The 27,994-nt window shown below is 34.3% G+C and overlaps 6 protein-coding genes across 7 annotated transcripts; 3 read left to right on the forward strand and 3 right to left on the reverse strand.

The window, feature by feature from the left end:
• Window positions 1-99: 99 nt before the first annotated feature.
• LOC124439476 (mitochondrial carrier homolog 2-like) lies at window positions 100-2,865 on the forward strand. Its single transcript, XM_046989705.1, has 14 exons — window positions 100-380; window positions 801-885; window positions 967-1,024; window positions 1,095-1,143; window positions 1,353-1,391; window positions 1,463-1,504; window positions 1,588-1,645; window positions 1,715-1,766; window positions 1,845-1,904; window positions 1,978-2,068; window positions 2,139-2,186; window positions 2,260-2,327; window positions 2,483-2,552; window positions 2,651-2,865. Exons 1-14 carry the CDS (start codon window positions 261-263, stop codon window positions 2,735-2,737), a joined length of 927 nt encoding a protein of 308 aa, XP_046845661.1. The 5' UTR covers window positions 100-260; the 3' UTR covers window positions 2,738-2,865.
• Window positions 2,813-7,365, reverse strand: LOC124439350. Its single transcript, XM_046989574.1, has 16 exons — window positions 7,122-7,365; window positions 6,791-6,961; window positions 6,626-6,694; window positions 6,441-6,545; window positions 5,621-6,353; window positions 5,417-5,554; window positions 5,127-5,347; window positions 4,662-5,040; window positions 4,491-4,618; window positions 4,277-4,406; window positions 3,845-4,120; window positions 3,677-3,747; window positions 3,499-3,606; window positions 3,328-3,422; window positions 3,182-3,251; window positions 2,813-3,112 (listed from the first exon to the last, which is right to left on the reverse strand). Exons 1-16 carry the CDS (start codon window positions 7,290-7,292, stop codon window positions 2,894-2,896), a joined length of 3,084 nt encoding a protein of 1,027 aa, XP_046845530.1. The 5' UTR covers window positions 7,293-7,365; the 3' UTR covers window positions 2,813-2,893.
• Window positions 7,366-7,619: 254 nt separating this feature from the next.
• LOC124439477 (protein AMN1 homolog) lies at window positions 7,620-9,209 on the reverse strand. Its single transcript, XM_046989706.1, has 5 exons — window positions 9,030-9,209; window positions 8,659-8,806; window positions 8,355-8,572; window positions 8,132-8,188; window positions 7,620-7,976 (listed from the first exon to the last, which is right to left on the reverse strand). The coding sequence occupies exons 1-5, from the start codon at window positions 9,117-9,119 to the stop codon at window positions 7,794-7,796; spliced, it is 696 nt and encodes a 231-aa protein (XP_046845662.1). The 5' UTR covers window positions 9,120-9,209; the 3' UTR covers window positions 7,620-7,793.
• A 127-nt stretch (window positions 9,210-9,336) lies between these two features.
• LOC124439478 (diacylglycerol kinase zeta-like) lies at window positions 9,337-18,050 on the forward strand. Its single transcript, XM_046989707.1, is given in 41 exon segments — window positions 9,337-9,628; window positions 10,253-10,307; window positions 10,500-10,583; window positions 10,654-10,681; window positions 10,751-10,797; window positions 10,983-11,042; window positions 11,702-11,767; window positions 11,841-11,867; window positions 11,952-11,990; window positions 12,104-12,211; window positions 12,214-12,217; window positions 12,331-12,380; window positions 12,449-12,466; window positions 12,545-12,616; window positions 12,694-12,741; window positions 12,818-12,852; window positions 13,046-13,106; window positions 13,215-13,328; window positions 13,405-13,475; window positions 13,630-13,693; window positions 13,795-13,873; window positions 14,037-14,092; window positions 14,158-14,220; window positions 14,301-14,374; window positions 14,454-14,502; window positions 14,563-14,628; window positions 14,740-14,836; window positions 15,078-15,151; window positions 15,219-15,250; window positions 15,652-15,755; window positions 15,840-15,925; window positions 16,032-16,077; window positions 16,154-16,194; window positions 16,324-16,400; window positions 16,629-16,660; window positions 16,968-17,005; window positions 17,089-17,206; window positions 17,291-17,324; window positions 17,403-17,502; window positions 17,570-17,633; window positions 17,708-18,050. Coding segments are annotated over 41 exon segments (2,553 nt in total). The 5' UTR covers window positions 9,337-9,512; the 3' UTR covers window positions 17,764-18,050.
• Window positions 18,051-18,338: 288 nt separating this feature from the next.
• Window positions 18,339-22,647, reverse strand: LOC124439474 (transcription factor Sox-19b-like). Of its 2 annotated transcripts, none has more exons than XM_046989700.1 (5): window positions 22,335-22,647; window positions 21,803-21,984; window positions 20,744-21,194; window positions 20,166-20,474; window positions 18,339-20,035 (listed from the first exon to the last, which is right to left on the reverse strand). In XM_046989700.1, exons 3-5 carry the CDS (start codon window positions 20,989-20,991, stop codon window positions 19,504-19,506), a joined length of 1,089 nt encoding a protein of 362 aa, XP_046845656.1. In that variant the 5' UTR covers window positions 20,992-21,194; window positions 21,803-21,984; window positions 22,335-22,647; the 3' UTR covers window positions 18,339-19,503. The 2 variants fall into 2 exon arrangements, with proteins under 2 accessions (XP_046845656.1, XP_046845657.1); XM_046989701.1 differs by lacking the exon at window positions 22,335-22,647 and adding an exon at window positions 22,138-22,236.
• Window positions 22,648-24,473: 1,826 nt separating this feature from the next.
• On the forward strand, window positions 24,474-27,681 carry LOC124439003 (protein henna-like). The gene is made up of 14 exons (XM_046989195.1): window positions 24,474-24,762; window positions 24,830-24,940; window positions 25,136-25,307; window positions 25,559-25,647; window positions 25,731-25,798; window positions 25,870-25,920; window positions 26,003-26,101; window positions 26,171-26,217; window positions 26,292-26,427; window positions 26,499-26,568; window positions 26,638-26,694; window positions 26,771-26,866; window positions 27,114-27,247; window positions 27,426-27,681. The coding sequence occupies exons 1-14, from the start codon at window positions 24,709-24,711 to the stop codon at window positions 27,580-27,582; spliced, it is 1,341 nt and encodes a 446-aa protein (XP_046845151.1). The 5' UTR covers window positions 24,474-24,708; the 3' UTR covers window positions 27,583-27,681.
• The last annotated feature ends 313 nt before the right edge of the window (window positions 27,682-27,994 follow it).

The following is a 27,994-nucleotide window of genomic DNA, read 5'->3' on the forward strand; positions in this document are numbered from 1 at the left end:
TCTAGAATGTACTTTTTGAAAATGCAATGATAATGTAACTTTCCTTTTGTAAGTTGCACCGACATTTTTCAAATAAGTGTACATAATTTTTGTGAATTTAGTGATTCTTACTTGTAGGTTGATATTTTAACAGTTTTTAATGACCAGCATCCGGTTGTAGATCTTCCTCCCCGGGGGGGTTTCCACATTTTTGCGAGCATATGATAAGCACTGGGTATAAGTAGGTGTGGGTCAAATACCCGGTACATCCTTTATCCAAGATGGAGACTTTCGCAGGGAAAAAAGATAAAATCCGACGTGAAAATTACACGACAATTCTTCTTTCGGCGACAATGACAACCGTTACACATCCTATACACATGACTAAAGTTCTGATTCAGGTATTCACCTCTCAGACTCCAATGAATTTAACGAATGATCATTATGTGGTATTTAAGTTAAAGTTAAGTTTAAGCACTTTCTATTTAACACATTTAATGTACTAAATGTGTTAATGTACTAAATGTGCTGAGTTTTTAACAGACGAAGGGTGAATTCCAACAAGTTTTATTACACCATATCCTATTTTTCGAACAATAAACTTACGTTAAGTGCAGAGCATTTTTTTTAGGGCCATTTCCAAGAAATCTTTTTCGTGGTACCAAAAACTCTAAATATTCAATTTTGAAATTATACTTTTATGTACATGTATGCAATGAGAAGATTTGAGTGTGTAAAGTTCATAATATAAAATGGGACAGTATCATCATAGTTACAACAAGCCTGGAAATCTTGCTTATATTTAATTCACCATTCGACAGGTTGGATTTGAACCAGTTGATCCAGTACCATTTAGAACATTTTTTGGGAAAGATATGTATAAACTTCCTAACTTCTTTACTTATTGTGAGTATAATAAGAAGCATAACTTAATGGATGGCTGTTAACTGAGTATCAAATTTATGTAAAATGATGTCTTCTATTTAGCATCACTTATCTTCAAAAGAGATGGTATATTTGGACTGTTTCGAGGAGTAACTCCAAGGTTTGTTAGGAGTATTTAAGTAATAACTATGCAAGTATTAGGCTTATTAAAAAATCTTTTATACTTTTAGAATATTCTCATCTGTTATTAGTTGTGCTATCAATAATTCATTATTAGAGGTAAAGTAGCATTTCTAGACAAAATTATCCCATCATGCATCGGAATTTTATGTATGACTTGATTTGTTGCCTCTTACTAATATACACATGTCTGTCTCGTGATTTGTATAAATTCGAAGTGTTATTGGCTAGCCTCGAAGTGTTATTGGCTAGCCTCGGACATTTGGTTTGATTTAACAGCAAGTGAAAATTTATACAATTAAATTTAGAAATTCCATTCCTTCAATGAAAAGAACAATGCAAACAAGGTTATCAAATTTTGTTCACTTAATAAACTTTTCAATAAACTGAAGTACACCTTGTTTTAATACTTATATAGCCATCACAACCAGAAATGTCTTTTGAAGATTTTGCAAAAGAGGTTGGTAGTATTGCACTTTCACTTATCCTTGATTATAGACTATCTTCATTCCTTACTTATTATGAATTTACTTTTTTTCAAAGACATGCTATCAAACTGTCTCTCGGGCAACATCAACTATCATCACTTATCCATTTCAAGGTACCCAGCTAATTCCATCCACTACAAGTAATCAATATTTACAATAACAAGGCCTAATTTCTTTGTTAGTTGTGTCATTGAGAATGATAATCCAGTTTGTAGGAAGAGAAACAAGATATCAGTAAGTTGTTAATAAATCATCAGCTTCAGAACCAGATCATTAGCTTTAACCAATAATTTTGTTTTGTTCCATATTTAGTGGAACATTCCATTCACTTCGTGAAATTTACAAAGAAGAAGGATTTTCTGGCCTTTTTGCGTAAGTAATTGAGAGAGAACCATACATGTAATGCATTTGATAAGTCTTGTTTCATTGAAATTATCATTTTTAGGGGGCTTGTGCCTCAGTTGATTGGAGATTTATTGACTTTGTGGTTCTTCCGAACTTTAACGTTTGCTGTAAACAAAGCTGTTACCTCAGAGGTACTTTAAGCACATTTCAAAAACCTTTTGATGTTTGACTTTAATTATCAACAATGTTTCTGAGTTTCAGATTGGTGATTACAAAGATCTGAAAGTTTACACACAACAAGCCTCGCAAGTAATTAAACATTCATTCATACACGGAAACTTCAAACTTTAGTTAATGTGAATTATTGTTTGCCTTATTCTAGATTATTGTCAGCTCTGTGACCTACCCATTTACGCTTGTTTCCAACCTCATGGCAGTTAGCAACTCAAGGTAAAATGTAGAATTTGATTTAATACATGCATAATATAAATTGTTGTTAACCCTTTAAGAAGTTTCTCTTGTTGAGTTATGAAATAGAAAAATTACACCAATGACATCAGGATCACTTATTTTTATTGCAAACAAAATTTGATACTTTTCCTTAGTTTATATGGCTGTAGCGAAATACCTGCTTTTGAAAATTGGAACCAATGTTGGCGAATATTGTCTCAAAATGTGAGTATACAAACATAAATTGTTTTTTCCCTGTGAAGATACTTTATGAATCTCCTTTTGGGATATTGAAGAGAAATCTAATTTTGGTACTTACATAGAATATTTTGTGGAGAGGATCAAGTATATTCCGAAGAACATCACCAAGTGCCATCCCTGGACCATTGACATTGAGAAAAATCATTTAATTGCCAGTTCTCCTTGTTTACCGTTATGACTCATCGTCAAAGTACGAAGATCCAAAAAAAACTTATAGGCCAAAATCTTCGAAATGATATAGATTCTCACAAATAAATATAATTACAGATTGTGAAAATTTTTTTTTCTGGGAAATATCGGCCTTCCTAAAATAAACTTAATGGATTGTCAATGACATAGCCGTGGATTTCTTGAAATAACGGAAGGTATGTCAGAAAATCTAAAAAGTCGAAGCTATGTTTATTGGAAAAGTACTCTTCGATGGTTTCTTCTGGTTTCTCCAGTCCTCCCGCAGCGAGACCAATCCATAATTCATTTCGAGAAATGCGTTTGGTGTGTTCATTCACATAGCATTCAAACAGCATCTGAAATGGTGACAATGAATGATTATTTTAGTAGATTGTTCTAGTGTCTAAATACCCGTCTTTAGGTACCTTGAGTCTTTCTAGCGTGCAATCGATGGTCTTGAAATCACATTTTGAAATTATCCTTTTCATTCTTTCGCTGTATAGTTAATAAGTTTATCATGAGTAATCATCTAGAGATGGTAGAAATCATTACATAAAGATAGATGTCTCACTTTAGAGAAGAAATTCTTCTAGATAACGCTGCAATGACGGAGAACAAACGAAAACCTATCGTTACGTCTGATTTACAATCGCATTGCTCCAAAACCTGGCAGAACAACAAAACGTGAGCACACCTACATGAATGTATTTTTCAACGTTTACAGAAATATTCACATTCTTACTCGTACAACATAACTTAAATGAGAATCACTTAGAAGTTGTGCGTTGACATTCTCTAAAGCCTCAAGAACCTCTTCAGGCCATAGATATCCATCATTATCCTGGTCAAACTGCAATATAAAGTTGAACAAACTTAAGATCACATGTCACAATCCCTATGAATATGTTTACATAGCTTACCTTGTCGAAAATATTTTTATAAGTCACAAGTTCTGACTGTCCGAGTATACAATATTTTTCTAAGAAGCTTCCTAAACCAAAAGGCGTTTTGAGAATGGATAGTCAAGGTTCGTCTATACATATATTAATTTACTTTACGTCAGAATGTGTCAATACCACGTATCAAACCTAGTTCATCCAATCTATCCTCAATTAGTTCGGATTCTGTTTTTTCACGTCGTTTTTTTCCTTTCATCATCGACAATTTTTTCTTTCTTTTTTCAGCTACTTTCTCGCGCAACATCTCACGCTGAATGCTTCCATCAGCGCGTGCACGTTCTAGTGCTTTGACCCAGTTTTCCTGTGCTGGAGAGGCAGACGGTGAATCAGGGAAGTGACGAGATGAAATGGGACGTATGGACTCAGGAGGTGACGTGGGGATATAGGTGGTAGGTTGGACACGTTAGATTCGTTATGTGATAGAGGCGATGTTGTTTTGGAAGGGTTGATAACGAGTACCGACGATGTTTCTGAGTTGGTTGTTACTGTTTCTAAAAATATGGGCAAAAGTAAAAGACATTTTTATAATCTCAACAGATAAACAATTTAGCCTTTTATTACTTTCAGTGTCCTCCTTGTCTTCGTTGATGGAGACATGGCTATTCATCAATTGTTGGATTTCACCATTTGCCTTAATCGTATGTTGCGGTGTTCTTCTAAATACTGAATGTGATCTCGTTCGTTCTTTACGCTAAGAAGTCCAACATTTTACGTTGTGAGATAAATCACAAGTATTATCAAAAATACTATTTTATTGTATTCAAACATTCCTTACATTTTGAATGCAGTTTTCAGCAACTTGTTCTTGTGTTGTTAGAATCGTCTGTTTGCTAGGGATCACGATGTTTCCCACAGGATTGTAAACGGCTGTTGGTGTTTCAACTCGAGCTTCAGTAGGAACACCTTAAAATGGACATTTATGTAACAATGAACAATCAACGAATACCACCCAAGATTCCTAAAATTATCAATTGTAACTTACTAAACTGGATTTTTTCCGATGTGTCAATATTCACGTTTTTGACTGTCTTTATAACCTGTTTGATTCCATCTTCGCAATTTTTTTCAATAACAAAAGAACTCTCTTTTGGCAAGTCTTTATGTTCGTCAGTTTCTATTTCTAAAGCTTCTGCTGGCTCTGTTTTTTTTACTGTTAAACTATTTCTATTCGTGCTATCGGAATTTGACCTTTTACCGAAAATTTCGACTCTCATTGCGATCCCTTTGTGCCATTGCTTGGGGTTGAAACGAATAAACCGTGCTTTTATTGGTCTATTTAAACTGTTCAATACAACAGAATCCAAGTCAGTATTGCCTTCAAACACCTGAAAACATTGCCATGAAAGATTGAGGACGAAATATGAAGCAAAAATGAATAAAAGAGCAGGTTATCAACAATTGTGTCACGCACCTTCACATCACCACATTCTTTACAATTCCACCAATTTTTGCCATTTTCACTGAATGCCAAGGTAAATTTTGTCACCCAACATTTATGTCGCTCGTTTTTCACAGCAGACTGTGGATTTCCCTGTGTTGCTACCTGCTGTATTGTAGTCAAGTGACCCAGGTCTATCTCTAAGTAAGGATTCGCATCATTTTTCCTTGGTAACCAAGCACCACCTCGACAATCTAAAGAAATTCCAAGAATATTTGTGCACGATCATAGAACTTTTTATAGGACAAATAAAAAACGCGTACCTTTTCTTTGGTTGTTTAATCTAGCTTGGTCTGCACTATGGTAAACATCAAGATCTGACGATGATGTCATTTGAGAATCTAAGATCACCCCTGACTGTACACCCAAAGGAACTGGAACTAGTTGATTCATTAAGGCCACTACATCAAAACAAAAGTCACAATTACCGTAACTATTAGCGATAATACAAATTGTGAAATAAATACCCGTATTATCTAGGAGTCTGAATCCATTCGCAGTATGTTGTATCAACGTATCCTCCAATGTCCCTGTTGCATCCACTACATCAATACTAGTGCGTGATCTTTGACATGAAGACGTTACAGATGAGTCTTGTTGAACAGTGCAACGTGCTATATTCCCTTGCATATCATTAACAGTATCCCATTGGTTATAATTCATAGGGCTAAATATCTCATAAGTTTTGAGGTATTCAGACTTTTCGTATGTTTGCAGAAGAATATTTCTTGACGTATTCGATGATTCAACTTCACCATTGTTATCTTGACAGTTCTCATAATGAATGTCATGAAGATTTTGTGTTAATTCACCATCATATTTCACATCAACGTCTTCAACCTCATCAGATTTTTCGATATCGTAGTTTTCATTACGAAAAAGATCTTTTTGTGATTTGTCCTTTCTTGTTTCAACGTTATTAGAAATAATGCGAGGAAGAATTATTTTGATCTTTTTTCTGCCAATGAAATTCTCTCGTCTCTCGCGTTCCAATCTCCAGGCTTCTTCCCAGTTTTTCTGTTTCTCTTGCAATCGTGTCAGTCTTTTGTCTTCATTGTCGTTTATCGAGCATTTTACAGCCTTCCTTTTAAAATTTTTCAGTCTCACAAGAGAAGAGGTTATGTGTTCTGAACGCATTCGTAAATCTTTCATCCATAACTCTTCCATATCTTGATGTCTCTCTGATGTCTTCTTCATTAACTAGAGAACAGTAAGTCGAAGGGAAGAAAACTTTAAGACAGAACATAGTTATTTCCGTGTATGAACAAAGCAAAATCTATTTGTTACTTCGTCATTCTTTAATTTTCTTAGCTCATGAAATCTTTGTCGTTCTATTTTCACTGCTGACCAGGAACGTGAATGATCACATCCTCGGATATGAGGAAAGCGATCCTAAAAAGATCAAACGGAGATTTTTTTGGACGTAAATATGGTCATTTAGAAAGGCCTTTTGATTTATATAAATGTCTTACCAAATAATTATCTGCATCTTTGTAGAGCAGATCAATTTTTTTTGAGAACTTTTCGTAAAACCGCTTTTCCTTGGATTAAATTTATGTACAACAGTGAACTTGTTACTGATATTGATTCCATAAAAAAGTAAATGTCATCCGATGTAAGTGAACAAAATGACTTACTTGTTGATAAGGAGCCCAGAAACCAAATGGTTCAACCCAAAATAAGGATGACTTGTTAACTTTGGAACCTTTCTGACAATTTGGAAATTGCAAATTTTTGTGTGTTTTTTCTGGCAAAATGGTCGTTTTAGAGGCATTATTTATCGGTTTGTCTGCTTGCAAAGGAGGTAACTGTTAAAAAACAAAATGTTAGTTAAACATACCGACATAGCAACTAACAAAAGATAAATTGTAACCCATGTATCTAAGATAAGATCATCGTAGTTTTGTTTTGAATTATTCTTTATTTTTTTATCTTATTTTTTTAACCTTCACTTATTAAATCACTTACAAATTTCGTTGGTTTTGCATTGATAACATCTTGCTTGCTTTCAACCCGGCACAAATTCTTGTTTAATTTGCCAAGGCTCACTCGATATTGAGCCTTTTTACCGGAGTTGCTTGTGTGAATCGTGGCCTGAGTTGGTTCACTGCTGGATGTTAGACTTGGGAACAACGCCATGTATTTAGACGTCTTTGATGTTTGACGTTTGCTACAACTGCGTATAATTGTCCACAATTTACGCCAACTTTGTTTGCTTAATGTCTGGAAGGATTTTTTTCGCTGCTGTTATCGTATTGTAATTGTTGTAATCTATTTGTGTTAGCATAAGTGCTTTAGTTGCCCAGGTAACAATGTATAACCTTTCACATTTTATATGGTTTGAATTGTATCATATCGTTCATGAATTTGTCTTATAAATTAATGAAAATTTGTATATATATATGATATGAAAGAAATGTCTCATTAAATCTTCAAAGTAAATAAAAGATCACAAAGATATGAACATTTTCTCAACATAAATAGAAGACAAATTAGACAATCAGCTGGCAAATTATGCATTTATGAACAAATAATCTTACTATCGACTTCACATTGCTGTTCATCGTTTTTATATTTATTACTTCCAACTTAAAATCGTTTTGGATATAACTGAATTCTTAGTGTACTCATAACTCTTTACTATCGAATTGTCCATGATATTTGCTTTGATCCGCGTCTTTGTAGGACTTCAAGACTTTCCCACGTTTTCGATGTAATTTGAGAACAATTATGCAGTATTAAGATATTGAGTTGTCGACATTTATTTACAAGCTCTGAGACGCCAAAATCAGTGAGCGCTGAGCAACCAGCCATGTGAACTTCCTAGAGAAAATCAAGGCTTATCAATAAATAATTTACTTTATTAGTAAATAATAATTTGTATATACATGTCGAAATTTTTCAGTTGTTCATAGCGATATTTTCCCAGCTAAAAGAGGTCAACGTGTAATAATAATTGTAAAATGTACGAAACGTACTTGTATGTTTTGGTGGCATACTCCGTTCGCTAAAGCACATACCCCATTATCTGTGATCTAGAAGTATATTCACGATTGTTACACCTGGTTTTGAAAGAGTGAATTTCTTTTTTGACAACATTCAGTATCAAAGTTAAATTTCTTTCTGTTTTTTCAATTAACTATTTAGTAAGAGTTATTTCATGAAAGTTTTCATTTTCCGCTGTTTACATCTTTCCCATACCTGCGTTAGTGAAATATTTAAACTGGTTAGATTGCAACTGTGGTTTGCAAGAGAGATTATAGCGATGTCCGAAACATGATAACAACCTCCAATATTTAGATGCCTAAGATGAAGGCATTGCGTTGCAACAACAACTATGGCTGCGTCGTTCATCAACAAGCATCTACGTAAATACAGTGTATGCAGCATTTTACACGATGCAGCAACTGCTTTTATACCTAAATACACAATAGTATGAGGTCAGGATAATGTTGGCAATCTTTTACGATTGCATGTGTCGGTATTAGGTGTTTCGTGTACAAACCGTTGACCGTAATGTCGTTTCTTGAATTATTTTCCGAATTAACGTCCAACTTTTGGAGATTTTTGCAAGCATTAGCAATCGCGTAAAGATCATTTTCGCTCACAACACATGAGCTAAGATTGAGCGAATGAATCTTAGCATGTAGCAACTAAATAAAGGAAAAATGAAAATAGTTAAAAAAATAGTTGTTCATTTTATCGCAGAGAAATCGCTTCTACCCATGATGACTCAGTTTTTGTTGTTCTGTGAAATTACAAAAAGTGATTATGAGAAAAAAAACGTTTCATTTTCTAATGACGATAATAATGATTGAATATGACGCAGTTGGTGGCGTGTAAAAAATAAGGTAAAAAGACATGCATAAGCATAACCTTTTTAAAGTGATGATGTTTGAGTGACCCGCGCAATGAAAGCTTCTTTATCAATCCAGTTTTGACTGCTTGTGGGAGAATATGAAACATGTCTTCATTAAAAGCAATGTTTTTTAATATATTTTCCAAACAAGTATTGCTCAAACTGGACACAACTTGACATTTCTTCGGATATTTATCGTTAATGCCGTCCGCCATTTTTTAAATTTACTTTGATGCCAAAAATATCGTGACATTTTGTGAGCGAGATTTTGTGGAATATTTTGTCGCCAATTATGGCCAATGACAAGAGTTCCAAACTTCCTTCGTTCGTGTCATTGACCTTTTAGTGATTGAGGTGGTCACTTCTGTGTGTGTAGTATTGGGTATTTACCCCGTATAATTTACCTATTGAAGTAGATTGTGACTTCTTACTTCGTTAAATGGAAGCTGTACACAAGATATTTACAGTAATCAACTTAAAATGAGAATCTGGCTGAACAAATGGCGAGCAGCGAAAGTTTCGATGATTTCTCTACAGATGCCTTGTTTTTGTGTGGTGGTGGGGATGGAACGGATGGTAATCATAAAAATGCAAAAAGCGATAGTGTACCGCCAGGGTTCGTAGAAGTATTTTTCATGGCATTTTGTTTGGCATGTTTGTTTGACATGAGCGTTGAAACTTGCCATTGAGATATTGTAGTTTCGTTCCTTGACAATCCCTTCTTTCGAAACGGAAGTAAGAAGACACTAACTTCCGGTGTAAACTAAGTTTTACGTCTGAAATCGCATCGTTTTGGATCGGAGTGTTTGGTGGTGGATTTTATGTCTAGATAAATACTCTTACCTAACTCGACAAAGGCATTCGCAGTAATGGAAATGCATCAACCCACGCGAAATGATTTGTGTTTACTGCCCACCAAAAACATCATTAATATTTATCAAGGAAAATTGTGTTTCTTCTTGCAGAAGTTCGTTGCGAATTCATGATTTGAAATAAGTAAATTGTAATGTTTGTTTTTCTTTGCAAACTAGCTTTCTACCCATGATACCTGCCCATTCAAATCATAAATTACTCGGCCGTAATTAATTGCGTCTGAGACAAAAACTGTGTTGACTTTGTATTATAATGATCGATTTTTTTATATTCTTTGTCATATTACTTTTGAAAAATACACTATACCATTTTATGGACTCAACATATACTCATGTCCGTAATTTACTCTCTTCTCAAACGTACTTAGAAAATCTCAATCTTTGGATCCAAAATCATCAAATGTCTGCTCTGTTGACTGGACGGTGAGAAATATTCTTTACTTCAATTATAAGTTTGTTTAATTTTTCTAACTCTCGGGCATGCTAATAAATTTATCTCTATTACCATCCACTGTTTTATATGATATGATTGAGTATTCTGTTTGCTATAGCTGTATTGACCATGTCTTTTGTTTTATTTGTGTGTATAGATATGCTTTCTGTTGCTCACTTTAGGAAAATGCTAAACTGGGTGAACACATATGGATGGATGGTGACTCGTCTGGTTATTCATGTTGTATTCCGGACAATGAATGTTTGGTAGGTATAAAATGTCTGGGTTTACCATAAGAGGCTTGATATGTAAACACAAATGTTAATTATTTTATAGAAATCAGGTCATAAACTAAAATGTACTGGTAAGTTTGTGAAATATTGTTACAGTGTTTTTTCCTATCATACTGAAATATGTTGCTTTCTATTTGTAGCATGTAAGATTGTTGTACATAAGAAGTGCATGGATAGTTTAGAAAGGGTAGGAATACAAAATCATTTCTTATTACAACATTGGGTCTTACTCTGACAAACTACCTTTGTTAACTGTTCCTGATAACTGCATCATACTCTGACAGCTTCAAATTACTATTGTCAACTCTTCATTATCAACTGCGATTATTTGCTCTGGTTTGTGCTCAATCTAGTCTTTTCAAACTAATGTAGGTCAATATTCGCTGCAAGCTGACATTTCGTGAAGGAAGTAAAAGATCAAGCAATGAAGAGGTTCACATTTTAACTCTCATCAATCTTATGTTGCTTTTGATATTGATGAGCACTTCACAAATTGCCAATATCATTCTAGTTACATCCTGGTTTCATACCATATCATCCTAGTTTCATCCCGAATCATCCTAGTTTCATCCCGAATCATCCTAGTTTCATCCCGAATCATCTTAGTTTAATCCCGAATCATCCTAGTTTCATCACGAATCATCCAAGTTTCATACTGAATCATCCTAGTTTCATACTGAATCATCCTAGTTTCATACCACATCATCCTAGTTTCATCCCAAATCATCCTAGTTTCATACCACATCATCTTAGTTTCATCCCAAATCATCCTAGTTTCATACTGAATCATCCTAGTTTCATACCACATCATCCTAGTTTCATCCCGAATCATCCTAGTTTCATACCACATCATCTTAGTTTCATCCCGAATCATCCTAGTTTCATACTGAATCATCCTAGTTTCATACCACATCATCCTAATTTCATCCCCATATAATCATAGTTTCATACCATGTTATTCTATTAGTTTTATTCAAGATCATCCTTTTTTAGTCTCATATCATATTAAATTCATCCTATATTACCCTATTTAAATCCCACATCATCCTATTTAGTCTTATATTATCCTATTTCATACCATGTGGTCCTAGTTTCAGACCAATCATCACTGGGTTTATCAAAGAAAGTTTCATGGAAAGTGTTCACATTGTGGTAAAGTAAGTTTTTCTCAGTATTTTGCCTTCATTTCTTCATGCAGCAATAAGACTTTCATCTTTATTTCTTATACAGTCTTTTCACAACATTCGTTCAGTGAAGGTTTGTAAGCAAGGATTCCCCAAATTTTTCATAAAGAATTGTAAGAAACCCCTCTTAAAATATTGTTCACTTCTTATTATTTAGGATATTGTCGCTGTCAGTTGTTCTTGGTGTAAATGTGCGGTAAAATTACCTTTTTTTTTACATTCTCAAAGGATAGCTATTTATTGAATGGTGGATAAAATATTTACTATATAATAAAGGATATTATCATAAATAGCTGTTTATTTATTCAGTACCACTTCAATCACATATGTGCGGCTTCACTCAAAGAAAACGTGTGTACGTTAGGTAAAAATGGCAATTTAATTGTTCCGCCTGCTTGGATCGTTAAACTACCGATAAAAAGGGTATGACACATGAACATATTTTACGAAATCTTTGTCATAGATAGTTGTTATATGTTTCAAACCATTTACTTTATATAGATAGTTGTATAAATTATACTTCATTTTTTGTTCAGTTTCGTACTTCATCGATGAAAAACGGCAGTCAAGAAGAAAATCTGGACGGGTAAGAACTGAAAATCTGAGTTCATTATTCTGTTTTAATTTTAATGTTTTGTTGTTTTGTCTGTTTAGGAAAAAAAGTCGTTTGCGGTAATCATTAAAAAATAGTGTTGTTTGTTTGTTTGTTTTTTTGATTCGTTGCAATGAATATAAATGTTTAATGTCTAGGTGAGACCTATTGTCGGCGATAATAGAACTCCTTTGCTCGTCTTTATTAATCCAAAAAGTGGGGGGAAACAGGTGATAGTTGAGAGAACTTTATGATATTCACAATCCTAGCTCTGACTTATTTGCCTTTATTATTTTTATTTCTTCAGGGATCTAAAATCCTTCGAAAATTTCAATGGCTTTTAAATCCACGGCAGGTTTGAAAATATTTCACTTGAGTGATTGTGATGAAGTTCAGCTTTGTGAAATATATATTTACTGCGTCGTTTTTAGGTGTTTGATCTGTCAGAGTGTGATCCAAAGTTCGCGTGCGTATATTTAAGATGTATTTGTAAACATTTATATTTCTTGCCCCCAGTTCCCCTTGTTTTGAGAAGAGGGTTTTTCTTCTTCGCGAACAGATATATCAGTGGTAAATTTTTTCGTGGGAAACTTTCTTATTTATTAATAATAAATGTTATTTTGACTACATATATGAGATGGGTTTAATTTGATTTGTAGCTTACAATTGTATCGTCGTGTTCCTAATTTGAAGATTTTAGCTTGTGGAGGTGATGGAACGGTTTGTATTTGTCAAAAGATATCTTGCTACTACCACTGATGATCTATTCTTTACAGTATAGAAGTGTGTGAATTTTACAGTTCATTGAAGTGTGTCTTTTCTCTCTAGGTTGGATGGATTCTTTCGGTACTTGACACATTAAATTTCTCACCTCCTCCCCCGATTTCTGTCTTACCGCTTGGTACTGGGAACGACTTGTCTCGTGTGCTTAACTGGGGAGGAGTAAGTACGAACCTTTCGAAATACTTCCAAGGCTTTCATTGAATTTTAATGCAATATGTGCTTGCGGTCATTTCAGGGTTATACTGACGAACCGCTTGAAAGGATTTTAAATCATCTTCAAGAAGCAAAAGTTGTTCAACTCGATAGGTTTGTTTTTTGTGACGAGTGGCAAAAATTTCAAAAAGACATACCGTAGTGTGAAGTGTGGGGAGGGGGTGGAGGGTATGGTGAATGAATGCAAATTGTGTTGGTGAAGAGTTAATGATTCGAGAATTGATTTAATTGATTTATCAATGTGCAGATGGAATCTTGACGTTATTCCAAACGAAAGTGCCGTTGAAAAAGACGCAAATTCTGTTGGTAATGTGAGTTGATTAACTTGATTTGCTGATGAAAACAAAAGGTTTGAAATATTCTCATGAAACAATCATGTATATTCTAATTGTTCTTTATTTTTCGCAAACAGTTGCCATTAAATGTGATGAACAATTACTTCAGTGTTGGAGCCGATGCAGAAGTAACGTTAGAGTTTCATGAAAGTCGAGGTATATATATTGATATTGACCTACTGAAGTTGTAATCTTGTTCGTGAAACACTCCTTTCCCCATCAGCACCTGCCTTAATCAACTGATCGCACGAGAACATCTGTGGTCTGGAGGGTTTAAACGGGAGTACAAGAAAATTTTCATTTGTTTCTGTAATTTTAGAGGCAAATCCTGATAGATTTACAAATCGCTTGTACAGTCTTTATTTTTATGGAAAGGTAAGAGATGGTAAAAATTAAGATATCTTGATGTTTTAAAATTCTTAAATTCTTCTTTATTCCAGCGTGGTGGACGAACTGTCATACAGAGACGATCGAAGGACTTATATCGTCATGTACAATTGGAGGTCTTGCTTGTTTTTTTTTTATCTCTGATTCCTTTTATAGTTAGTTTGCATTGTATATTTTTTAAAATTTTTGATTGCAGTGTGATGGTGTCGATCTAAGTGGCAAGATTGCAGAACTAAAACCACAATGTATTCTTTTTCTTAACATTTCATCGTATGTAAAATGTTAACATTGAAGGAACTGTCAACGTTTTATCGAAAATATTTTTTTATTTGATATTTTCACATTTCAGTTATGGTGGTGGCACTTCACCGTGGGGAATTCCCTTAAAGGAATACGAAGTAAGAATTGTTTCTTTTTCAAACAAATATTCTTAACAAACATTAAATTTTTTTGTCCAGGAGTTTAGAGGTCAGCGCTGTGACGATGGTTATGTTGAGGTCATTGGCTTGACGTCCACTTCTCTAGTAAGCGTGAAAATCCCCATATTATCTTAAATGTATCTTCTTGTCCCTAAGCATTGAGATCGTGATGATGGATTGTTTGGTTAAGTTATTTTATGTTTGTAATTTTGGCAGGCGACAACACGAGTTGGTGGTCACGGTTTAAGAATTTCACAATGTCAAAGGGCAATTTTAAGAACCTATAAAGCTCTTCCTTTTCAAGTAGATGGTGGTAAGTGTTGGGAAATAGTTTTTGATTTTTGTCTAACTTTGTTGACTGCCATTTTGTCTCATAACATCCACTATCTACATGCTATCATACAGTTTTGAGAGAAGTTATCTCTTACGATTCACAACTTTATAAATACCTATCGTTATCTCCTGCCTTGCACAACTGTATAAAGAGTTAATATATTTTAGAGCCATGTTATCTCCTGCCTTACACAACTGTATAAAGAGTTAATATATTTTAGAGCCATGTCGTCTCTTGCCATCAAAAATAACCGTCACCATACGTAATCAAGCAAACATGATTCAGAAAATCAAAGTAAGAATTTTATTTTGTCTGACATAAGTTCTTTTTTTCCGGCATGTTATAATTATTTCTTCTTTAGAAAAATTCCCGCGGTGGGAGCTCCAATGTTGAGTAAGTCTACTTGATTATCTAACTCAATAAGTTACCAATATTAAATGCGTGATAATTGTTGACCTTATCTAAACAAACGTCAATTACTCTTTCTTAACCAGACTTATCTCTGTTCATACATCAACTCACCCCTGTCTGATACTATACATATGTTATTTTCTACATGGATACACAAATGTGATCTCATAAAATAAGTGATCATATACATACATTAATGTCCCATTGTTTACATATACGTGATCTTTTACGTACATTAATGTCCCATTGCTTACATATACGTGATCTTTTACATACATTAATGTCCCATTGTTTACATGTACGTGATTCTGTATGTATTTCAATCCCATCTAGTTTTTCCATGACGTAGTTTATTTGATACAAAGCAACTCAATATTTCACAGGTCTCCTCTTTCACCTGTTGCACCCATCAACGTTAAAATCTACGTAACTGAATTTGAAAATTACAGAAAAAATTTACACGATATAAAAATGATCGCCAAAGTTTGTATGTATTCATGATAAGATAGTGTTTCTTGTCCCGTAGCTGTTGCAACTTACTCTTGGAAATCTTTGTGTTGTATTTTCCCAGCTAAAGTCGAGACTTCATTGACTGTGAAATCTCAAGTCGATCTGAAATATTTAAGATTACTCATTGACGAATTCTTAGAGAAGGAGGTGTTTATTTTTCTAATATACTATTTAAATACAGATGTAATTCTTATAGAAGAAAGTGAAATATTGTTTTAATTTTGTTTTACATGCACGTGTGTTTGTTCTCTAGAACAGAAAAAATGAGGTCGCTGGCGGAAATTGGTGTTTTCTTGATGGTAAATGATGATTACAACTCTTTTTATTATTTTTTTTTCAAATTATTTTTATCAACTTGTCGTGTTCTGTTATTAGCATCGTACAGTGATCGAGTTTACAGAATAGATCCGGCTCAGGTTAACTATATCATTATTTATACAACGAGTTTTATTGCTATGTTTGTTTTAAATTTTATCACGTATTGCTGTTGTTGCTGTATGTTTCAATTCACTGTTGTAAAACTTCTGTGATCGTCGTGTTTTTAGGAAGAACTGTACGATGTTGCAGATATTCTTGAAGATGGTATTTTTATTGTTAGGATTAATGACGGCAACGATAAAATGTAAATATTGTCTGTTAAGAATTGTTGATATTTTATCTTAAAGAATATGTGTCAACCAAGATGCATTGCGCGCTTTTGTTTATGTTTACATTGTAAATTTTAGGCTTGCAGCACACTGTGATTAACGCGCAATGCATCTTGGTCGACATGCATTCTTTAAGAAATGAAAATATTGTCTTTTATTGTTTTGTTGAGCTTAGATTATGCTAGTAATTTTTTTATATATAGAAAATCAAGCGAAGATTTAATAACTTACCAAGGTAATGGGAGACTCCAAGGTTAATGTCTTTGATAATTATTTCATGGCATCACAAAGTGGCCGTCTTCACAAGTGTCTTTTCTAGTTTTTGTTGAATTTTGGGAAAAGTTGGCCTTAGAACATCGTACTCTAAATTGAGTTGTTCTTTTTAGAATTTTGTATTTTATAAACGCATCACAAATATTTTTGCCCCCTTTCTAGATGCAAAATCTTGGATATTTTGCAATGCAGCACAAATATACTTGCCCCCTCCCCATCCAGTAACAAAATCTTAGATATTTGCAAAGTTTTCAACATTTTACTTTCAGAAATGATCGAAGCTTGCATCGAAGGAAACCTTGATAAAGTATGTTGAAATTTTGTTTTGCTCTACATGGGCAAAACTTTGGAAAGTAAAACATTTTTTTTGTTTTCTAATCAAACCTCCAGATGAAGGGCTTTCAAGAGTCAGGATGTAATCTATCAATGACAAATAATGGTTTATCCATTCTGCATCACGCAGTTATGAACAAGAAGAGGAATATTGTGGAGTACATAATATCAAAAAGTAAAATTCTACATAAAAATATTGAAGTATGTTGTTGAATTTTTGTTGCTCATTCATTCGGTTGTTGTTTTTTTTTCACAATAGTGAGCGAAGCTGCGTTGAATGAAGTGGATAATAGGTAATTATGAATGAAAATTTATTTTTATAAGTTCTATCGTTCCCATGATTTGATTTTTTCTTTCATTTTTTACTTTAGTGGTCAAACGGCCCTTCACAAGGCCGTAGAATCTAGCGAACCTTCAATATGTACGACCCTAGTGCATGCTGGTGTTGATATTGCGAGGAAAGATTACAACGTAAGGCTGTTTTTCTTGAATTTTTCTCACAATGGCTGCTTATGACGGTTACGAAAAACACATTTAGGGAAACACTGCAGCCATGATCGCTAAACAAATGGGAGATGAAAAACTTGCGAACTATTTAAAGGGTAAGGACTGTTCCTGGTTTACTTCACAGTTTGCATTTCAGCAAAATTTTATGCATCTTTGACTTTTTTATAAGAAAATGAAAAAAAGGTGGAAGATGGTCCTCTTCTTGGTCAAGAGACTTCTGTATGACGTCTCTTGGAAACGTCCACGTTACGTCAAATATCACGTGATGTGAAATATTTTGAATGACGTCTCTTGGAAACGTCCGCGTTACGTCGAATATCACGTGATGTGAAGTATTTTGAAAATTTTATAAAAATGAGGTTACAAGGTTGAGAGAATTACCATTTATCACGATCTCAGTTTTTGAACAGGAGAAATGTAAAAATTAGACGTTCATTCACACAAAATCTCCTTCCAACATTGAATTTTATCATGTTTTTATTTACAAAGTAAATCACGTGCTCGATCGTAAATATATTGTCGTCATCTTTTTACATGCAATTTTATTCACACAGTGAGCTTTGAAAAATTCTTTCATACTTACATCATGATGTTATTAAGAAGATTTGTGTTCACTGGATTTCATGTTCTAGTTGCTATACGTGTTAAAAAATCTCTTGTCACAATATCGAAGTTAACACCTCAACACTTCATGAACATCGAATTACACAATTAATAACCGCTTGTAAAAGCACGCTACATAAAACGGAGCGCATCGTTCATTTAATTTATAGCATGCGCCGCCCAGTATTGAAACCATATTTTTAAACGAAACCCGAAAACAATCTATTTTTTTTATTGTATTTACTGCTACAAACATCAAATTAAGAAACACATGAAATATCTAACTAATCGTAATATTATTGCAAAATGTTGAAAAAGTACAGCGCGAGTATTGTTGAATTTGTAAATTTTAGCTGAAAAATTTGAAGGCGCGAAACATCAAAGCTCTCGATGACACAATTCAATCGGTAAACGGTTGCGATAAGTTTATTATAGATCATAACGTGAAGTGATTGTGAGATCATCGACTCAGATAAGACAACAAATTATTTGCTCATGTAATATGCACTTAATTATATATACATGGAAAATTATAATTACGCGCGCGCGCATGTCTTGATAAATCCGCGCTGCAAATGATATGCTTTTTAATCAAACAACTTTGGAAGCTAACTGAGAATCCTGTTGGGTTGGAATTTACGGTATTTTTTTTGCTTAAAGCTGTTGCACGCAATGCGAGAATGTATCATATCAAGATGTAGAATGAGTTGACAGACTCGTTAATGACGATGATTCTTAACAAATGTCGTGAGCTCCTCATAGGACTTGGCTAATCTAATTTCAAATGCAGACCATTGTCATCAAGACGCGCTTAACGCCGAAAACATTTCTGTATCAGACTAATCTTGGTATAGAACCCATGCAATGTAATTTCCGCCTGAAACATTCCAATCCATCAACACACTTCCAGGGATGGAATTGTTCTCGTGACATTGTGTCATTTCTCGAGAATCGTGGAATACTCCAACTATAAAATTTCATAGCTCTAAAAAACGTTTTGGGGAATATTTTTTCTTTCTCATTGATATTTGTGCTATATCTCGTGATCTTTTTATTTGTGATCCACCTGGTCAAGGAAGGCTCACCATATCCATCCACGATCCTCGAATACCCTGTGGATAACGTGCTCTCTTTGCTTCATAGATTACATGCTCTTTGACTAAATGTCCTGACGGGAGACACACTAGACAATCTTCTGAATAATTACGTTTTACAAAATATCACGGTTAGCGTTCTATTGAACAAATTTGTGGTCGCTCTTTAGAACATTCAAATGTTCTTACACCCGGGCGGCCTGCATATAAAAACGACACTTGTTACCGTTCAAGTGTTTGTTGACAAGTGTCAAGTACTTAGAAAACATTAGATTTCCTTTTTTAAGTAAACGTCAAACTCATCACGATTAAGATCATCATAGAGTAATTCAGTAAGATGTTCGAAAGCTCCCATTTCTCCTCGCTGATTTTGTCGTACATGGCTCGTTCTCTGTACGCTTGGATGTGATGTTGCTCTTCTCGAACATTCACTTGTGCTTTCCTCTCGCCACATGGCCGTACTATACGTTGTATTGTTGTATTTATTCGACGTGGCATTGTATCCGTAACTGGCTTTTTCAGAAACAACTTCTTTAACTTCTGAAGACGATACATTTGAGTTGGGTTTTTTCCTGTTAATATTTGTGGGACTCGTGGGAGTGACTGGTGAGTTATATTCTTCATTTTGATCAAATTCCGGAGCAGGAGAGATATAAGTACAACTTGTGTGGCTATTTGGACTTCCTTGTGAACAATTCATTTTCTCCGTTCCTTTTGCACGTTGTGGATGATTAAGTAAATGAGGGGGTACTGTGGAACTTGGTGACATCGCAGGATTTGTGTGGTTATGATGGGAGACTCTATGAAGCATAAAAAATTTGTTTTAGTAAAAATGGTTTTTTAACGGACATTGTTTTTTAAGTGACACGATTCTTCCAATTAGTGCCTTTTTAAATTCTCTTATATTAATTTGTGATATATGCTATTTACCCAGTGTTTGTTGAAGCCGGATGTCCTATGGTCGCATGATTAAAACTTTTTGGAGAAGGGGGATGACTAAGTCTTGGTACTGGACTATAAATATATCTGGAGGGAATGCCAGCACCATCCATGTATTGATTTGGATCAGGGAAATGGAATCGGTTCGCTTGTGAAACGACAGAAACGTTTTGTACTGGATAATATGGTGATCGAAATGGTGTATAGGGGTGAGGATAGCCACCACACGCCATTTTCTTGGTTTCTTTCTTTGGTGTGTATCGATAGTTAGGATATGCCTTCATGTGTGCAATGCGCAATCTAAAACAAAGCAAGTTAGTTAAACTAAGATGAATATCGATTTAATTGTTTGTTGTTTAAATAACCTCTGCTTGGCTCAACTTATTTTATGAAGTTTATGAAATTATGTACAAAGCAGCACTCGAATTTTCTTCAGCGAGTTTGCAGTTTTCATGTATGCCCGTTCAAAACCGTCATAATCAATCCGAAAGCTAGTTTAGAAAACTATTGATTTTTTTTCTGTTCGCGCTGTGGCAGTCTATTTTAATTACTTATGTGTCGTTATGTACCTTTCAGCTTTCTCCACAAACGGTCGTTTCTCTTTTGTCGTCAATTCATTCCATGCCTTTCCTAACATTTTACTAATCTCTGCATTATGAAGTTTGGGATTCTCTTCTGCAAATTTTCTACGCATGACTTTAGCCCAGACCATGAAACTATTCATTGGCCTTTTAACATGCATGTCTTCACATTCAGGCGACGTAAATTGTCCACCATATCTTGAATGAGCTGGATAATACCATTCGTTACACCACATTTTGTACAGTGGAAGTTTTGAAGGTCTATAGTGAATATACTTTATCACCTCGAGGTTTTGACAGTTCTGAATCGCTCCGGTGTTGAAATCTACTAGTCCACTCAAAAATAGCGTTCGTCTTTCTTTAATCAGTCGATATTGCCTTCATGTGTCTGGGTTTTAAGAAATCTGCAGGAATTTACTATGCCAATATTGTGATGTTTCTGAAATGTATGACAACAAGGGTTAGATGTGAAGGCACTTTCGAAACTATCATCAAATACTACTGAAATGTCAGAACTTACAAAGCACTCAAGGAAAAAGGTTGAAACCATAAAACGCGTTATAATGGAGTATTTCCTTCCTTTTTATCTTCATTTATTTGATTGCAATGAAATATGCGCGCTGTCTTTGACGCAAGTTATGTAAATTTTGGAATTCGCGAATGTAAAGTTAGAATTCAGAAATGTGACGACGAAATAAGTGATTGGCTTGATGAAGCTACGCTGTAAATAACGTCAAGACAGGAAAGGTTTATTTATTTTAAAAATGCGTGAAAGAAACTAGCGTATCGTACGGATACGTATTAGCTTTCCTGTAAATACCGGCAATTTATACATTTTGAATGTTCTTACAAAAGCGCAATTGTTTGTTTTACCATTGTCATTGATTGTATCAATACGTACATCTTAGTTTGCTGTTCATCACAATAGATATGTCATGGTTGTAGTGTTGCTTCTGACACTTACGTTAAATGAAAACAATCGCTAACAACGAGACAATAATATATAATCAATTGATAAAAATATAAACGTTTTGAAACACTACTGACCTTCGTAGGAGACTTCTTGAACAAGGTTGTTCACATTTGCTGTGGTGATAAAAGCGACGCTTTCAAGTGCTTTCGTGGGAGAAAATATTTCAGCAACTTTTACGAGTGATAATCCTTCTTTCCGTGGTAACTTCTACCTGCTTGGCGTCTTGTCAACGATAGCTTATTGATAGCTTCAATTTCTGCAATACGTATAAGGATATTGAAAAATGTGGTAACCAGTAAATACAAGGAAATGTCGAAGAGTGTGTTTTACGTAAATAGCGTTCATATTGGAATTTAAAATAGTATTTGTAATAATGGGGGTCCGTTAATGCTGTCTGTAAAATACTGACCTTGTGGTAGTATCTTGCTCAGTTAATATCTTGATAAATTTATTCAAACTTTAGAATCGATTTTGTCGATGAAAATTTGAGTTCCAGGTGTGCTAATTATTAAATTTGTTTCTGTTTACGTTAAAGATGTAAAGATGATAAAAACTGTCAAAGTTTCTAACGTACAACGGAAAATAGCAAACACGCTTTACTCTTACCTAACTTTGTATTACGCACTTGCGCCGATCATGTAAATTTTCAGGTCGTACTTAACACAGCTGCTATTGGCGGTCCCTCCTTTCAAATTGTGTATTATTTAAAATGACGTTAAACGGCTGAACTAGGAGCTGAATTCAAACGCATTTAACCACCAGCGTGTAGTTAGCGTGATGTACAACTACTTTAATGAGGCGGTCATATGTAGGACTCATAATAAATACTCGACGTGTATGAAAACAATTATTGGCAGTACTCTGGTCTCTTCACAGTTGGATGACTCGGTTGCCGTAGAGGTGTCTATTGACATCGATCGTTCGCCCAATTAAAGAGAAACCCAACTGTTCTAGGTAATGTTTATTCACGAAACACGATGCAAGTTATGTAAACGAAGTCTTCCTTGCAAATCTGCTCGCCCAAGTTGCTTACTCGATGTAAAATTCTAGACTTCCAACTCAACTGCTGATTGCAAGATTGGCGAAGATTCGTTGACGGTTCTTTTGATCCCTTAAAATCATCGCGCGGAAATAAGGGGGAGGATCAAAAAAAAATGCTTTCACGATGGACAGTAAACTATAGCCAAATGTTTATTTCTGCTCGTAAAAATAATTTATTTTTAAAAAATTAATAAGGCGGTCACTCTCAACTGTGCACTTTGAAACTTTTTCATCAATGAGAAGTCCTATGATTGAAAATTGTTGGTTCTCCAGAAAACATGATTTGTACGTGGTGTTCCACATATTCTTCAAATTTAATTCGTGTTTGAGTCAAAACAGCGGCGACCAATTACTAAATTGAATTTTCTCCGGTAAATTATAATTATGCTCGCTGTACAGAAAGATGAGTGAAAATTAGCTATTATTCTAATCCTTATACTTTTTAATTTCTGTAAAGGATTCTTGTGTTCAATCGCGGGGATTAATGATTTGTTCCTCTCGTTTTTATCGAGTTCTTTTACTCTTCGTAAAAAAATGTTTTTAAGAAGAAAATTTGTCACGAGAATATGGGAGTTGTTCTTTATGATAAAGCAATGTTCAAGACTACTAAACGTGTTTAATGACTCATTTATCGTGTTTTCAGATGAACAACAATGTGACGAAGATGAAAATAAATTATTGCATTAGCTATATGTCAATGGTATGTAGCTATTTCAACTCTTAATTCCGGCATCATAAATCTCTATATCTTCTACAGTCTCACCGATCATTTTCCTCAACAATTGAAGCATCCAATTATTTCATCGCAGTTTGTCCACCAACATGCAAGGATAATGTAATGTCTTGAAATTAAATCATCGCAGCATTTTACTGGTATTTAAAACCGTGTAAAAATGTTGATCTTCTATGCTTTCATTAAAGTTGATTTTACAGGGCGCATATAAAATTGAGTGATGAGAAGTTGAGTTGCTTCCCGATCACTGCCATTAATATTTTGTGGACAAGTACATGAATGCAAAGAACTCCACTTTTCATGTTAAACCAATTATTGCAAATTTGCATGGGGTTTTAATGTTCTTGGTAAACACAAAGCTTACTATTACTTTAATTCGTGTAGATTAAAAAAAATTAGAAGGAAGTTCTTAATTGCATTGCTTTCCCCACAGAGAGCCAATATAAAATTCTCTTTATGATGTTATTGATATCCGCAATTTTTAATACGATATTAATCGAGATCAAACGACGAAGGATTTTTGACAATGTACGTATAATATTTAATATTTTCACAAACAGCTAAGTAAAACCAAGCATATTTAAGAAATTACTACATTCTTTCATAATTATGTTCATCTGGCCGCGTAATAATAAAATATAATTAAATGTTTGGCAACAGCCAATAATACTTTGGTTCTGGTCATCGAATTTATTCAAATATGTCAAACAAAGTCTCATTGAAAACTGTAACTCTAGTGGTCCTCCTAAGGGTAATGTAGGTCTGTATTTTGTTGCTGGCCGTACATTAAGCATGAACATTTCTGCAAACTGCATATCTCTTGTGTTAAATTTAAGAAACATTTAAAATTGCTTCATCGTGCATGCATGTATATAAAGCTGTTAAAATGATTATGGATATTTTTACATTTTGGATATTGAATAATTATTGAATAAATCTTCTGCTCAACTGTATTGATAACGAAAACTGCCTGAAAAACATTAATAAACCATAATTTAGCAAATAATTAAAGTTTGATCAGAAAAGAAGAAAGATGGTGCACACTGCCCAAAATGATTCACGTGACAACGGACAACGCCGCCAACACACTCCACTGATTAACACATTGGACAAAACAAAGCTTGTTTAAGCTTGTCAAAGCTTCGTGTACTTCATACATAACGGTCCAAAATTTCCTAAATATTGTTATTTTGTTTGCTCGACAACATGAACATTCAAGCTCAAGTGGAATCCAAAAAGTCAAAAGTCGATAGTCAAAACGTAAGGATCTTAAATGGTAGAAATATTGACTTATTCATCTTAAGAACACAAACACTTTCCTACACAGAGTGGTTACGCGTATATTCCCGGAGTAAGAATAGAAAATCCCAAAACTTCGCTTGTATTTGCGCTAAAGGAAGAAGTTGGAACTCTTCATGAAGCTCTTAAAGTGTTTAAGGTTAGATTCTCACTAGACAACGAATTCTTTAAGTAAAAGAGAAAGGTGATACATCTATTTCATTCAAGAGGCGATGTATTGTGCTACCAAACAGAATGTATTAATTTATAATTCTTTACTGCGTATAAATGCTTCGAACTCTTTTTCTTTATCATGATTGTACTTAGAAATGTACGGAGTATAACTTTATTTTAGGATTACGGAATTAACTTAACACACATCGAGTCGCGACCAGCGGACCAAGAATCGTCTTATTTTGAATTCTATGTTGACTGCTCTGGTTCAAAGGAGAATTTAAATCCAGTTCTGAAGACACTTGAGAAAAATGTCAAGAATGTGAAAGTCCTGCCTGGTGAAGATGAAGAAAGTAATATATGTTGTACATTTTATTGTATTATTTTGTATTATTGTCAATCTTTAAAATAAGATTATTAGATTTCAAACTATCAAATGAAATTGCTAAAAAATGTTTCACACGGTTTTACAAAGGATGCATAATGTTGCGATGAACAGCCGTTTATTTTTCATGTTTCGATTTTCTGTTTCCTCTCAGTTGTAGCAATATGTACACGATTCATATTGACCATTTTAGTGATAACATTTGATTCTACTTTCTAGCTCTGTGGTTTCCTAAGAATATCGCTGATTTAGATGAATTTGCCAATCGTATTTGCAGTTACGGTTCAGAATTGGACGCAGATCATCCGGTAACGTTCACAAATAGAGAGAGAAAAAGACGTTTCTTGTTGCAATGTCCATCATCTTAGTTGATGTGTTGCGTTTTGTTCAGGGTTTTACCGATCCGGTTTATCGTGCACGAAGAAAGGAATTCGCAGATATTGCGTTCAACTATAAACAGTGAGATATTTTGTACCTATGCTTTCCATAATATCAAAGTACTTAAGTTTTATGAAATGTCTTTTATGCAGTGGTGAACCGATTCCAAACGTTACTTATACACAAGATGAGATTAAGACATGGTGAGACAAAAGATTTCTTTTTATTGTGTTTGTTGAATAGCTTACGAGGAGAATTAACGTCTTTCATCTCGTTCATAAATAGGAATAAGATTTTTTCTGAGCTTAGTCGGTTATTTAAAACGCACGCTTGCAAAGAACATAATGCTGTATGGCCATTGTTGGTCGAGAGCTGTGGCTACAGGTTTGATAACTACAATTGACGTCAAGAGTGCTTGACTATCTGTTTAATATCAATGATTTTTCACTACAGAGAAGGCAACATACCACAGTTACAAGTCGTCTCAAACTATCTTAAAGGTACATTTATGTCATATACATTATCATGGCTAAGATCTTCATAAAAACTAAAGCTTTGTTGTTTTTCTCTATAGGAAAAACTGGTTTCACCTTAAGACCCGTTGCCGGTTTGCTTTCCTCAAGAGACTTTCTAGCTGGTTTGGCATTCAGAGTTTTCCATAGTACTCAGTACATTAGGCACGGTTCTAAGCCGCTGTACACACCTGAGCCGTAAGTTGAACAATCAATGACGGCAACATTTTGACGTGTTTTCGTCATTAAAATATTGTTACATTTTACAGAGATATTTGTCATGAGCTTATTGGCCATGTTCCTTTGTTTGCGGACCCAGATTTTGCCCAGTTTTCACAAGTAACAAAACATTATTCAAATACTGACTAAAAATACAAAGAAAAGACAACACTGTGCTTTACAATTTAGGAAATTGGTCTTGCGTCATTAGGAGCTCCCGATGAATGGATAAAACGATTAGCAACTGTAAATGGCATATTTTTTACTCAGTTTGGATAAAAAAAAGAGCAGATACAATAAAAACGATTTATTTATATTTTAGCTGTATTGGTTTACTGTGGAGTTTGGTGTATGTCGACAAAATGGTGCATTAAAGGCATATGGAGCTGGCCTTCTGTCTTCATTTGGTGAATTACAGGTATATATGTTGTGAAATGGTCAACTACTAGAGGTGTTGCTAAAATGTTAAAGGTTTGTGGGTGAATATGAATATTCACATGTTCAGTTATGTTCAAGTAATTTCTTTTGAAAACCAATTCACTTTCAAAAGAAATCAGTCGGGCACAACTGAATATTTAGATTGAAAGATTCCCCAAGTAACTGGATGCCTCTGGCAAATACATTTGGTTTTCACTAGAAATATTTATAATTTCGTTTTTTTATAGTATTGCATGTCTGATAAGCCAACTTTTAAAGATTTTGATCCGGAAAAAATTGCTGACACAGAATATCCTATCACTGAGTATCAACCTATCTATTTTGTTGCTGAAAGTTTCAAATCTGCGAAGGAAAAAGTCAGGTATATATTGTAAAAAGTTGAAACAATGGAGCACTTTATGACATGAGTTTTCTGTTAGATTATAATCATTACAGTTTTCAGTTTTTTCTTGTCCATATTCTCACGAACTTCATATGCACAGGAAGTTGTTGAGTGTTTGCTTAAAGTTGTCGTTAAACCTATTGTTTTGTGGTTCTAGGGAGTATGCAACGAAGATTGCACGACCTTATCAACTTCGCTATAATCCTTACACTCAAAGCATCGAGGTCCTTGATCGTAAAGATAAAGTTGTGTCGCTCATCTCTGAAATGAAAAGTGACATGGATGTCTTGCACGAAGCGCTCAAACATTTGTAACATGCCACAAAGAACGAAACATGATAAATAAACATAATGAAAATAAATGTATTTTTGTAGCCTATAGGTTTAGAAGTAAACAGAAGAAATATACTTTAAGTGTTGGAGTGGTTATTTTGTTAGACGACAAGTGAGCAACAGCAGATCTCGTTTTCATTGCCTTCTTTTAGGGATGGGCGATTACCGATTGCTTGGTATCGATACCGCCAGATACCAAGCCTAATCCGGAAGTAGTCGATATTGCGCGGTATCGAAAAAGGACTTCGATTACTTTTAAAATTTCATTATTATGTAAGTTTGTCTTCCTTTTCATTATTGGTTTTGACAAACATGTTGTTTTTTCCTGTTTTATTATTTTAATATTTTATTCACTTTTACTAATCAATACACTTCGAGATCTCGCCTTCAGAAT

This window comes from Xenia sp. Carnegie-2017, unplaced genomic scaffold, assembly GCF_021976095.1.
Source record: "Xenia sp. Carnegie-2017 unplaced genomic scaffold, XeniaSp_v1 HiC_scaffold_19, whole genome shotgun sequence".
NCBI lineage: Eukaryota > Metazoa > Cnidaria > Anthozoa > Malacalcyonacea > Xeniidae > Xenia > Xenia sp. Carnegie-2017.

Coding starts and splice junctions, on each gene's coding strand:
- LOC124439476 (XM_046989705.1), top strand. CDS start 261: ATGGAGACTTTCGCAGGGAAAAAAGATAAAATCCGACGTGAAAATTAC. Junction 381..800: donor TGACTAAAGTTCTGATTCAG/GTATTCACCTCT, acceptor ACCATTCGACAG/GTTGGATTTGAACCAGTTGA. Junction 1,392..1,462: donor AAAAGAACAATGCAAACAAG/GTTATCAAATTT, acceptor ATACTTATATAG/CCATCACAACCAGAAATGTC.
- LOC124439350 (XM_046989574.1), bottom strand. CDS start 7,292: ATGGCGTTGTTCCCAAGTCTAACATCCAGCAGTGAACCAACTCAGGCC. Junction 6,695..6,790: donor TCTGGGCTCCTTATCAACAA/GTAAGTCATTTT, acceptor ATTTAATCCAAG/GAAAAGCGGTTTTACGAAAA. Junction 3,607..3,676: donor ATAAAAATATTTTCGACAAG/GTAAGCTATGTA, acceptor TTTATATTGCAG/TTTGACCAGGATAATGATGG.
- LOC124439477 (XM_046989706.1), bottom strand. CDS start 9,119: ATGTTTCATATTCTCCCACAAGCAGTCAAAACTGGATTGATAAAGAAG. Junction 8,807..9,029: donor AACATCATCACTTTAAAAAG/GTTATGCTTATG, acceptor TCCTTTATTTAG/TTGCTACATGCTAAGATTCA. Junction 8,189..8,354: donor TAAATATTTCACTAACGCAG/GTATGGGAAAGA, acceptor ATATACTTCTAG/ATCACAGATAATGGGGTATG.
- LOC124439474 (XM_046989700.1), bottom strand. CDS start 20,991: ATGTGGTGTAACGAATGGTATTATCCAGCTCATTCAAGATATGGTGGA. Junction 20,475..20,743: donor TTTGTGGAGAAAGCTGAAAG/GTACATAACGAC, acceptor GCTTTGTTTTAG/ATTGCGCATTGCACACATGA. Junction 20,036..20,165: donor CCGGCTTCAACAAACACTGG/GTAAATAGCATA, acceptor TATGCTTCATAG/AGTCTCCCATCATAACCACA.
- LOC124439003 (XM_046989195.1), top strand. CDS start 24,709: ATGAACATTCAAGCTCAAGTGGAATCCAAAAAGTCAAAAGTCGATAGT. Junction 25,648..25,730: donor AATTGGACGCAGATCATCCG/GTAACGTTCACA, acceptor CGTTTTGTTCAG/GGTTTTACCGATCCGGTTTA. Junction 26,867..27,113: donor CTTCATTTGGTGAATTACAG/GTATATATGTTG, acceptor GTTTTTTTATAG/TATTGCATGTCTGATAAGCC.